General features: G+C 38.7%; 1 protein-coding gene across 1 annotated transcript; it reads right to left on the bottom strand.

The window, feature by feature from the left end:
- Positions 1 to 3,162: 3,162 nt before the first annotated feature.
- On the bottom strand, positions 3,163 to 12,176 carry timm44 (translocase of inner mitochondrial membrane 44 homolog (yeast)). Its single transcript, XM_058401674.1, has 13 exons — positions 12,043 to 12,176; positions 10,604 to 10,711; positions 10,332 to 10,508; positions 9,294 to 9,374; positions 8,753 to 8,902; positions 8,490 to 8,626; positions 8,026 to 8,111; positions 6,836 to 6,928; positions 5,902 to 6,026; positions 5,766 to 5,816; positions 5,548 to 5,637; positions 4,920 to 5,030; positions 3,163 to 3,751 (listed from the first exon to the last, which is right to left on the bottom strand). Exons 1-13 carry the CDS (start codon positions 12,070 to 12,072, stop codon positions 3,632 to 3,634), a joined length of 1,359 nt encoding a protein of 452 aa, XP_058257657.1. The 5' UTR covers positions 12,073 to 12,176; the 3' UTR covers positions 3,163 to 3,631.
- Between the last annotated feature and the right edge of the window lie 721 nt (positions 12,177 to 12,897).

Genomic DNA, 12,897 nt, shown 5'->3' with positions numbered 1-12,897 from the left:
CATACTAATTCATCCACTACTTCTCTTCAAGTGCATCACTGAAGGATTAGGATTTTTCCTTTTGCTAAAGTTTATATCTGATGCCGTCACTGACACAATGAAGATATCAGCATTAAACTTTTATCAGCAGCAATGTTTGACTTCACTGCTATCATTTCAGACTTTTATGAAGAGATTTCATTGTTTGGTGATTCACTTGGATGAAAAACTAAATCAAATTGACCCCAATCACCACCTTAAATACAGCCGTCATGTTTGTTTCTGTAGTTTTTCACTGGAGATATCATGCTAATGTAGCTAACCAATAATGAATATGATGCTAATGTAGCTGACAAATAATGAAACTCTCATAGAAAATGTATATTTCTGGCTAAAGATTCATCTTGTTCTTCAGTGTTCTCACTTAGATATGCAGTCAGTATGAATAACTTTAATCTATAAACATCTAAATAATAATAATAATAATAATAATAATAATAATAATGTGTTGTTGCTCTGGTGAAGTTTTCTGTGTGGGAATGTTTAATGTTTATGGAAAGAGTCTCCAATGTCAGCTCTTTGTAACAGTTTCTGGTTCCTTGGATAAAAACAGTGAATGTCACTAGAAAATAATCATCTTCAGGGTGGTACAAGTAACTCAGCTTCCTGTCTGGCTGCATTGCAGGTCTCCATGTCATGTTTATCCCTTAAAAAATATATATATAGCTCCATTTAAATCCACTGAACTGTTTAGTTTATAAATGAGACTGAAGTAAATAAAGAATTCAGCATTTGTTTACTGAAAAGACTTTGGGTGAGATAGACTTCCATTAATCAAGAGCAAAACTAAAGAAAATGTTATCCAGCCAACATCGTTACTACTAACACAGCTGAGTAAAGCAACACTGATTCAGTTTGATATCAATGGTCTCTTCTCTCTGTTGTGCTTTCACTCCCGGTAGACCAACACAGAGAGAAAGAGGATGAGTTTCTTCCTGCAGGCCAGTCATTACCTCAACCAGGACAACACATAGAACTTGGACTTTTTAGGACTTCTCTATGCATTGCCTCAACTAGATTCTGCACAGCATATATTGCATTACAATTGCACATATCTGCACTATTATTCTGCCATCCTACATCATCTTTTTTTTCTTATTGTAACTCTATACTTAGTCTATACTTATTTTTATGACGAAAAAAAAAAATTTCACTGCATGTCGTATTGTGGAGGATTGTGTACGTGACCAATAAAATTTAATTTGCTATCTTGCCAAATTGTTTTGTTTTGCTATTTGTGCTGGTTTTGAAGCAGGGACTTCAGTTGACCACCAGAGAGCTGAGAGCTGAGTGCGATTTATTCTGGTCTGGAGCACAACCGACGCATGTCTGCATTCACGTTAAATCTGGTGATAAAGTGTTCTCCTGAAAGCCACAATCGGGACATTGTCAAGCCGGGACAAGACTCCGTGATCAATACAAACCAAATTAGCCATTGCTTCCTTCCTGGACAGAATTATAGATTCTCGTTAAAAGAATCTGCCTTATGGCTTTTAGTAACCGAGTTGGTGTGTCTGTCTGGGGTGATCACAAATTTAATTTCGGCACGAGCTCGCTTCTGGATTCTGACAGGGCTTTTGGCGACCACTGAAGAACCGTGATGCTCATGAGGCTCCTGCATGCAGACACACAGCCACTATCTTTGTACACACCTGTACAAAGTGTCTCTAATCTGCCACCTCAGTGTTCCTGCATGTCTCTTCACGCCGTTGGCCATTTGTGGAAACTTCAAGACGTGCTATTTATTCTAAAGCATGCTCTCTCCGAGTCACAAGCCTGTGAAAAGTAGCGAGGGATGACCTTTTCTAATTCTGCTAATAAAGGAATTGTTCTTGATAATGCACAGATTTTATGCTTGCGGAGAGTCAGAGGTGTTTTATCGGCTAAATGTATTGGTGTTAACACACAATTGCATATGGTTTCAGGCAGGAGCAGGTTGTGGAGGTGTGTTGTATTCGCTGGCACCCACAAGAATCATATCAAGGGATGTGGGTGTTGAGGAGCTGTGAGCCTCAGCAGGGGGATTTATCATGGCAGACAGGCCTGAAATAGCCGAGCTCAGCGATGGATGAATGCTTGCGCTTGTTCATCATTTTTTTCAGTGCTGGAATATAAATCCAACCCCCATGTCTGTGTCAGCCAACCCCCATTCTCATGCTATAGTGTGCATCTGCTTTTTGGAGAAGATATAATACACACTGTAAGGGATTAACAATCAAATATATTTGAAGCAGCCCACAAGTTAGTGTATGATTTAGAGCAGTTTCAATGGGAGTCGGTAAACAAATCAATTTTAGTGGAATAAAAGTGCTAGAGGCTACTTCTCATTCACTGAGACCAACAGGTACAGACACCACACCTCTTTTGCTGAAACTCTCAGTCGTAGATTGTAGAGACTCTGACAGGCACAGAGGCCACCCCCACTTCAATGACACCAACAGGCACAGAGGCCACCCCCCTTCTATGACACCAACAGGCACAGAGGCCACCCCCCTTCTATGACGCTGACAGGCACAGAGGCCACACCCCCCTTCTATGACTGACAGGTACAGAGAGCACACCCCTTCTATGACTGACAGGCACAGAGACCACCCCCCTTCTATGACGCTGACAGGCACAGATGGCACACCCCTTCTATGACTGACAGGTACAGAGGGCACACCCCTTCTATGACTGACAGGCACAGAGGCCATGCCCCCTTATGCAGTCTTTTGTGATCATCTTCCTTTAATTGTTAGCTACTTATGCCTTATGGCTCATTAGAAGCTTCAAACAAAACATATCCTCATGAATTTCATTCTGGCGAAACCTGTCCTTCAACATGAATTTATGTTTGTTTCAAACATTCACAATGGATCTCATTTACACATTGAACCTTTTTCACTTATTTATTTTAAAATTCAGTTTTAATGTGTCGGTCTATGCCTTAGCAACAGCAGAATTTCTTTCCTGGTTCTTTTTTTTAATTATAGTATAATTTGATTTTACTTTAACACTGTATTACATGCTGTAACTTAAAAAAAAACAGTGAAAAATTATGTTACAGTGCGTGGAACTTCCTGTTTAAGGATCAGTTTTGCAAACATTTGCCACATTTTTAAATGTGATTAAATACTTCAAATATGTTCTTACAGTTATAGTTTATTTGATCATAAACTTCTGGGAATGATTGTATTATACAAATCTCAACCATTAAAGATATAGTCTGGGCAAAAATGCTAATGTAGCTAATAATAGGTGGATTTTAGAATTACGTTGGCTTTTGAACTTTTCCACTATCCGTAGCGAAGTTAGAATATCCGTTTGAACTATCCCTTTAAGGTCATTATTTGATATAAATGGCACTGCTTTTCCACACACCCCACTGCATAGGGACGAACTGAACACAAATCTGCAGTGGAAATGCAACACAATCAGCGAGAGTCACGTACATCCAACCGTGTGACATCACTCTCAGGTCCAGTGATACGACACGGCTCATGTAGTACAGTCATGCTTCAGGGAAAGTGTCACACAGTGGAGTGTGTGTGCACAGCCACTTCCTTCCATCCTGAGCCGTGTGTTTGCGTTTGTGTGTCCACATTCAGGCTCCTCAGAGGACCTGCTCTGTGCTTGAAGCCGAGATGTCCAGCAGCCTCCAGGCAGCATAGGGATTGAACTCCTCCTGGTCTCGACACAAAGCCCAAACGTACATCATCCGGAGGACTTTCTCCTAAGAACCAGAGGTCACACAGACAGAAAGAGAAACACGTATGCATTAAGGAACCTTGTTATATATCTTAAAATATGCAGAGTATGAAGTAGGGCTGATAATCCCAGATAAAATATTGTCCCGGGAAAGAGAGAGAGAGAGAAAGAGACGTGCAGTGACACTATTCCTTTTTTGAAGGGATAGTTCATTAAAAAGAAAATCTAATCTTCCCATTTTGCCAATTATTCCAAATGTACTCAATCAACCTGTCTGACTTAATTCTTTAGTTTTGCACTGATACCATGAGCCTTAATGATCAACATTTATTGGAAGTCTATTGAACCAATAATCTGTTCCACAATTATCATAGCAAATGCTATATGCTTAGTTCACTGATAAATGAAATTACAAACAGACATTCACAATATTAAATTAAATGAGTGAATATACTGTTATGTGAGAAACATAACTTGGTTGAAATAGACTTGGCTAACTGACTGCATCATCATGCAGAAAAATGACTCTTTTACTGTCTAAATAACAGAATGTTCTCGGCTCTTAAAGGTCTAAAATGGCCTGGCTACTTCAGTGTCCTGTCTTGTGTCTCAGTCAGTGGTCTGCTGTAATAAACAGCTCCATCTACATTAAAACCGCATCGACAGGCTGTCAGAAAGCCTTCATGTCATATTAATGAGCCAGCCAGTGTTTATGTGCTTCTTAATTCAGCTCTGACCAAAAGCAGGTCCAGTCAATATCACCAGGCTAATAAAAGCTGATCTGAAATGACAAAAATGGGGGAAAAAAACAGGCAAAAATTATTATTTTACCTTTAACTGATGACTTGTAGCCTAAAGCTACAATTTCTGCTGCTTAGTTTCTCTGTAGGTATATGTCATACCAGTGACCACAGCAGTGATATGCAGAATTTCTGTTTACTGGTTTTCTGATATATACTTCTGCATTTGCAGATATCCTGCACAGATTGTTGCATAGGTGTGTGCCAACACACTTAATAATAAAATGAACGCTAGTGCTAGGGCAGAGTGAAGTGCTACATTAGCTCTAACTGTTGCTCTGGGACTTGGGTTCCATGTTACACATTGTTTTAACTAAAAAACAGACCAGCACCTGGACACTTAGTGAACCAGGGGCCAACAATCCCACCTCCTCAATATGCATCATAACTCACCGGGTCACCCTCCACCACTTCACCCTTGGTGTTACGGATCACCATCACCAGCTGGGCCTGGAAGGTGATGATGAGGACAGGGCCTTGTTCCATCATTTTCCCCATGGCCAGCTACACACACAAACACACAAACACACACACACATATACATACATACACACACACACACACACACAACTGAATTAGATTTTAAATTGCATTTCCTGAGAAGAAAGCATTTGTCTTTTGCATACACGCTCCATTAGTTGTTACAAACTGATTTACGTCTTCAGAATAAAAATGAACGCGAGAGCGCTGAAGTGAATACTAATGGTCTGTTTATGGAAAATAAATATAATGGTACTGTTCTAATGATTTCGCCGGACACATAATACATTTCATGCTATTTAATTAGTCATGTAGTGTGAACAGGTCAGCATGTGCACACACTTTTAAAATCACCTCACTTTTTATTTATTTTTTTATTTATATATATTTTTTTACTAATAAAATCCGTTTAGGGGAATTCATTTGAGCACGCAGCCTAGCCAAAGAGCATATATGTCTCCCTTTAAAAAAAGCAGTGTGGAATGTGAACAGAAAAGAGCATTGTAACATATTTCCTGCATATTGTCGGCTTAATGCTCACATCTACATTGTCGACGTCAAGGATCTTCGAGTGAAACTGCAGTCCCATCGCTTTAGCTTGCTGAATTGGATGGGCCAACTGGCTGTAGGTCTGCAGAGCCAAAAGCAAAAAAAAAAAGCAAAAAAAAAAAGTCATTTACAGAATCAAGTCATTCTGTAAGAAAATTCAACACATCACATGAACACATGGTAATACTTATATATATTATATCCACATACAGCTTCATAGCACCAGTCCTTCAGGACCTCAAGCTCGCCTTGAATCATAGCCTTAAAAAAACAGAAAGAAGAATAAATTCAAAATGGCACACGAGCATACATGTCACTTTGCTACAGTTAAATGTGTTGCACTCACCTCCAGGATGTTGGGAATGATGTCCCTCTCACACTGTTTAAGAAATGAGTCTTTATCAAAGTTAGGGTCTACCTTCAAGATCTCAGTGAGAACTTCAGACATCTCAGTCTTGGAGAACAAGCCACCTATGAAGGAACAAAGATCACCAATGCTCTCTTTTTTACTTTTAGATATTTTGAATACATCATGCCATTATATTATAGTGTTCTCATCCTTCTCTCTCTCTCTCGTTCTGCAGAAAACTACCTGTGGGACAAAAACCATGCCTTCTTTACGGGGACCACACATCCTACACTGAAACTAATAGGCAGAAGAGGTCTCTCCTATTCACCAAGACTAATGGGTGCAAATGCCACACCTACTTTCTTATGACTGACCACTACAGAAAACATGCCTCTTTCTGCCGCAGAGGCCACACCTTCTTTGAAGGCATACACCATGCCCCTTTCTTGGGAACGATGGGCAGAGAGGATGTGTCTGTTTTAATGGTACTGACAGGCCCAGAGGACATGGGTCCCTCACTGTGACAATGCTGTCAGTGTGCTCCGAATTCCACATAATTAACCATCAACAAAATCTACCAAATCAGAACAAACGTGTATTTTGTACATTAAAGTATTAATACAAGTCTTTTTACTGAACATAATTAGAAATCTGCTGCCTGCTATCAGGGTCAGACATGTCCAAAGACATGAAAATGAGCATATAGGGGAATTATACAAACTATGACCTAAGATAAATCGTTCATTGTTCAGCTACTGTCACAACCTCAATGATGCATGTTTTATCAGAGAAGGGATGCTGATCAGGTACGCTTCTACTCCCCATTTCATCAGAGGTATTTGAATATAACAAACAAAACCTATTTCCAGACCAACTCTATTACTATTTGATATCAGTAAACCACAGGTGCAGAGGTGCTGATTCACTTTACCTATAAGATCGGTCATCTTATCCGTGATGGCACGAGACGCTCTGATTAAGGTATTGTCACTCTCATCGTATTTCATCTTCATTTCAAAAAATCCTGAAGTTAAAAAAGCAATAAAGGGTTTAGAGAATCAACAAGCCAATGTGACCATTATAAGACATTTAGCTAATTAATACAGTAAACACAGACTTTCATAAAGTAGCAGTTAATTTATTATTATTTTTATTATACAAATCGGGCTTAAGGCCAAACAATGATTTTACTTAGCTCTTTGACAACATTTTGTGAATTTTAATGGACAACTGTATCCTACAGTGTACCTCATCACCACATCAGTAAGTCTGTTTGAACTCAACACGGATTGAGGCGAGTCTGTGATGATTCAGTCATGTAGTTTACATGATGCTAAAAAAATTCTAATCTTTCATAAATTCTTGTCTACACCAGCTTCAAAGCTGTTGTGAAGTGCAAATTTGATGTCCCTTTACATAAAGGTCTAACCCACAGCACAGTGTGACCTAATTGGCCTCTATTAACAGCCTCATATTTTTTGGCCAAGATCATCTGACTACGAGAACTCCATTTTCATGAATCATAACTCTTTTTACAAATCATTTATAATAGTGCAAGTATAAGATGATATATAATAAGTCATGCTGACAGCGGTTAACAGCCCGAGAGTTAATAGGAGGCACTCCTATGCAGATAGAACTCCACTGCAGATAAAAGATTTTGAAAAAACTGAAAAATGCAAACCTCTTCTGTTAACTCTCAAACATCCTGTTGCGTGGCTTAGAAAATAAAATTAAAGTAAACCGAACAGAAAAAAAGACAGACACCCTGCCAATACCAGCATGAGATAACATCCAATTTATCCTTTAGCTCATTCTGAATGAATCATAGACTTCAACTGTGAGACTCAGATTCCAGCTCATGTAGCTCGCTTTGAATTAATGCATTACTGCAGCGCTTCATTCATGGGCCTCATTAAGACAAATGTTAACAGGAAAAAACATGATACACAGCTCTAAGGCCAACTTTCATCTAGCACCACGTCTGATACTGAAGACACATTGGGTTCAGACGAGGCTACAGTGCCATCTGCTGACAAACATTTGAGCAACCAGAAGACCTTATCCAAGTTTCTCCCAAAGCATCAAGAGTTCACAAGAGTGAAGACAGAAGAGACTTACTGTTAAAAACTACATTGTTGTCCTTGAAATCCTTCCACTGCTGGTACCACTTTGAGTCCTTGTGAAGCACGACACCCGTCGCCTCCCTGAGAACACATACAGACACAAGTTTCAAATAATATCTGCATAAGGACCTTCCATTCATGTCATTATTTATGCAGCTAATTAATAAAATAAATAAGGCAAATGTCCCCAGACAGACATTCCTGTGGAGATTTTGCCAACCCAACACACACCCTGAGATAGATAGATAGATAGATAGATAGATAGATAGATAGATAGATAGATAGATAGATAGATAGATAGATAGATAGATAGATAGATAGATAGATACACACACACATAGAGAGAGAGAGAGAGAGAGAGAGAGAGAGAGAGACAGGTCACCTAACAAAAAGTCATTCAGTCCTAACTACAAAGGAACACAAATGCTGAAGAGAAGGAACAGATTCATTCATTCTTACTCATTAGCATCAAAGACTTTGTTTTCAGTCTCTGCTGCTTTAGATGAGAAGTCACTTCTCTTCCGTAACCTACTGGGTGCTCTATATGGTCCGCTATGACCAATGTCCCCGATTTCCTTTTTTACACTCTCCATACCCTGAGAAGTATCACACACAAGCATCTGGGTTTAGGACATATCTGACTAAAAGGTCATCGTGAATGTTTCCACGATGCTCACAGCAAAAATAAGCTCGAAACAAAGTTTCTAAGTCTTCTTTCTGACCTGTGATATTGCTCGAAAAGCTCCAGTCTTTCCCAGCTTCTCTCCGCTCTTAGACACGCTCTCTGCTGACTGCTTAGCTGTTTTTGCTGCTTCCTCCATGCCCTCCATGATTTTTTTCCCGATGTCCGAGCGACCCACCTCTTCAAAACCCTACAGGTTTACAACCAACCATCAATACACTGTACACAGAGCACAAGTCTTCTAAAAATAGATAATATACTTGTATATTATACAATAACCTTGTTGTAAACTATTAATTTGTACCTTTAATATGTGAATTTCACCTTGAGAAATGCAGATGTAATGTACTGTTATTAAAAAAATATATATTTTAGATATTGGACTGTAATTACCTTTTAGAGTAAAGCTTTAAAGCTATACTGCATGCTCCATTCTAAGTAAACAAACTAAAGGGTACAAGCCAAGTGACAAAGATGAACAGTGAACTACCTTTCGGACAATGTTTATTATTTTATCATTAATAAGACTCCCATTTACAACCCATGTATCCGTCCTAAATGTACTGTGTAAGTCCACTCACCTCTTTGACCGTCTCTGACAGCACCCCAAGCTTCTTCTTCAGCACCTCTGAAGTCTTCACTGTTTCAGACTCAATGGTTTTCTACAGAGAGATCAATAAACACAGAGAAAGACAATAATTTGGTGATATAACCATTTTAATGAAAGTTTCCTTCTCAGTATGTACTAAAGGCCTCAGTATACATTATGCAGAGCTAATGTTTGGCATATTGCACAAATGCAAAGGCAATAATTACTCAGCAAACAGATGTTGTCTTCTTTCCTTCGCATTATTTGGCAGATGCCCTTATCCAGAGTGACTTATTTATTGCTTTTTTTAAACACACACAAAAAATGCTCATGCCAGCTGGGTGAACTCCATGGACAAACTCACTAAACAACCAAGCCTGTGATTAATCCTAATAAACAGGTTCATTCTGTCACTTTACTGCAGGTAACCTGTGTTTGTGGAAAGTCTCCTGAAATTTTAATAGCACTACATAAAGTACTGAACCAATCGTACACACGTCAGTACAAATCTGCAGAAAGTGCAGCTTGTAAGCTTGCAATGTCGGTTTAGTCTTCCCTTGAACCCTCACACACATCTCCTCCTCCTTCTTCTTTTGAGGCCTTTTAAGTATTTACTATTTAACTAGCAGCAGAAAGTCTGCAGGGAGAATTATTCCAGAATTACATATGAACTGTTCCAACAATTTGGAATAGTTAGAGCAGGACAAAATATCTAGTTTACAAGGTAGATTAAAGCACACAATATAAAAAGTCAACAGCTCATTCCCTTAAAAGCAATGGCATTTGTAGCTGATTAGTTGTGGCACTAATAGAAAGCTGTTATAATTTACGCACTTATTTTAAATATTATTTTATTCTTCTGAAAAATGATCCATATATATTGTATACCTACAGTATGTTGTATGCATGGATATTTCCAGAGGACAGCGACATCATAACACACTCCTATCTCTGTTATTTATCCTGTATGAATTAATCATAATGTCTGCTCCGTAAATATCAATGACGCTCATTATAGGAAAGAACTTACATATTTCCGCCTAGCTTGTTGAAGTGCGTCTGACTCCTCCAGCTTTTTGGCCTCCTCACGAAATTTCTTAATGTTCTCTTTCATCTCCTTGTTTTTATTCAGCTCCTGCTTCAAGGTGTCCAGAAATTCACCTAAAAAGCCTTTTCGCCCTCCTCTGTCTGCTGATAAATACCGTACCTGCAAAAGCACAAAGATTACACTGTCACTTTACAGAAAGATCCAGCTGCTGATTACAAGTGTAAAAACATGCATAGACTTGGGATAGTTCAAACCTGTGAGGCACTTGTGACAGACCCACATATCCTGTGCACACGGGAGCTGTCATATGTGGACAAACAACTGCGTGTAGTGAGTAATACTAAACTCCTCCTGCCATAGTGCTGAAAAAAGAGAGAGGGAGTCAAAACAACTTTAAAAAAATCCAAAAAACACTCAAAGCACAATGTATAGCTTTGAACAGTATGCAGATATAAGCATATTGCAGTGATCAGTTTCCCAATTCTGCACCTTTTATCTTTGTCGTATTGTTTATTAAATATATCATATTATACAATTATATTGTATACCACATTAACTACTGACAATATATTTTTTCGCTTATTAAAAAAGTAATTTCATTTTCTATGCAGCGGTCTGTTGGGGAAGTAACATGAAGGTGGAAGAGAGAAATAAACTGGACAAATAAGGAGGGCTGGCCCTGTGCTTGGCATGGAGCTGGACCCAGTTCACATTGTTGTTGTTAAGAGAAGGATGCTGTCAAAACTCCATTCAATCCTGGACAACCGCTCTCATCCACTACACATTCAGCCAGAGACTGATCACTGCTAAGTGTTGTACTGAGCGCTTTAAGAGATCTTTCATGTCTGTGGCAATTAAACTGTACAATTCCTCCCTTAAGTGTTGGGACATTTTCATGTGCAATAATCAGTAATGGGTGCTATAGTAATTATGGGCCTTTCATGTACAATACAGATAACTTCACCATTATCACTTATTAAAATTATCACTATTCTACATTATTTACAGGATTTGTATTTATTTATTCTATTTTACGGTTTATATAACAGAGTATATATTTCTTGCTTTCTCTCTTCCATTTTTATTAGAGCAACTGTAACATGGCAAAGGAATTTCTCCCTGGGATTAATAACGTTCTTTGAATCTTGAACCATCAAAGTCCCCCTGTGACGTCAGAGGGGCACACAACCGATAACTTCACACAGGAATAATAAAAATACAGCACCAAAAAAAAACCCAAATCAAATCACAATCACTAAACACATCACAATCACTCCAATATTAAATGTTTATTGTGTTACAGACTGGAGATTTCCTTTCATGCAGGCAACCTGCAATACACAGAGCAACGAGGAGACAAGCACGTAACTAATGTTTGCAGCTATGATCATGCTCTTATATACAATACCTCACATTCCCCCCGAATTTGCAAATATCAATACAATCCATCAAAATAAACAGAAAAATTCTCCGAGATCCTGTTGGAAAATGTCAGAAAAATGTAAAAGGAACGGTTCACCGGCATGACACGCTAATGCTAGCTGAGTAGCTGTTACCTCTGCTTGTTTCTTTTCACTGCTCCATCCTTACAAATCATAAAATAATATTTCTCAGCCAAAGCACATATTAATAATCATACATACCATCGCTTGATGACGGCTTAACAAATGTTTTAATGAAAAAATAATCTCACCTGGTAAAAGTGACACAAGGAGGCCGCCATCTTGGTCGCGTTGCCTGTGTGCGTCTGTTGACCTTGTGACGCATTTCCGGAGGCGGAGACAACGACCACGTTTTCACTTAATGAATTCCACAATTTCACGTGGATGTGACAGTAGACCTGAGATTATTCAGCCTTCTGTCTATACCAATGTTGTTATTTGCTTCAGCCTGATCAGAAAATTTTCATAAAATAAATGTATAGGAACAATGATATCTATATTTAACTTGTTTCCAGTCTGGAGTCGAAATCCTGGGGACACAGGGCACATGTGGGAATACATCCTAAATGGGATAATGGGATTCAAGTACACGGCAAAGCACCATGCACACATTCACACCTAGGAGCAATTTAGCATAGCCAATACTCTAACCACCTACAATGGGCATGTAAGCATCATAAATGGACCATGGAGCAATGGACGAAGGTGGCCTGGTCTGATCAATCATGTTTTCTTATACATCTTGTAAACAGCCAGGTGCATCGCATACCTAGGGAAGAGATGGTGCTATGACACACTACGGGAAGGAAGCAGTGTGAGGCTCTGGCAATGTTACTTTGCAAAGTCTTTTTATTAGAAACATACATGAGTCACATAATGATTAACATTCAGAATCCCATTTTAGTTTTTGCATGAAAAAGGAAAATAATTACAACAACAGCAATAATAATAATAATAATAATAATAACAACAACAATAATAATAATGATAATCTGACAATAAAAAAAAGGAAAGAAACAAAGAGAAAAAACAAACAAACAAACAACCCACCCCAACGCACCCACCCTGGGTCCTGGCCCTTTTCAATTGACAAATATAAAACACAC

Source organism: Hemibagrus wyckioides, linkage group LG10, assembly GCF_019097595.1.
Source record: "Hemibagrus wyckioides isolate EC202008001 linkage group LG10, SWU_Hwy_1.0, whole genome shotgun sequence".
NCBI lineage: Eukaryota > Metazoa > Chordata > Actinopteri > Siluriformes > Bagridae > Hemibagrus > Hemibagrus wyckioides.
This window is presented reverse-complemented; position numbering and strand designations above follow the sequence as displayed.

Bases quoted from the DNA above. Each gene is read 5' to 3' on its own strand.
- timm44 (XM_058401674.1), bottom strand. From the start codon at position 12,072: ATGGCGGCCTCCTTGTGTCACTTTTACCAG. The intron at 6,929-8,025 runs GTAAGTCTCTTC...TTTTAACTTCAG, and splicing joins CAACAATGTAGTTTTTAACA to GATTTTTTGAAATGAAGATG. The intron at 5,817-5,901 runs GTGAGTGCAACA...TGTTTTTTTAAG, and splicing joins TCATTCCCAACATCCTGGAG to GCTATGATTCAAGGCGAGCT.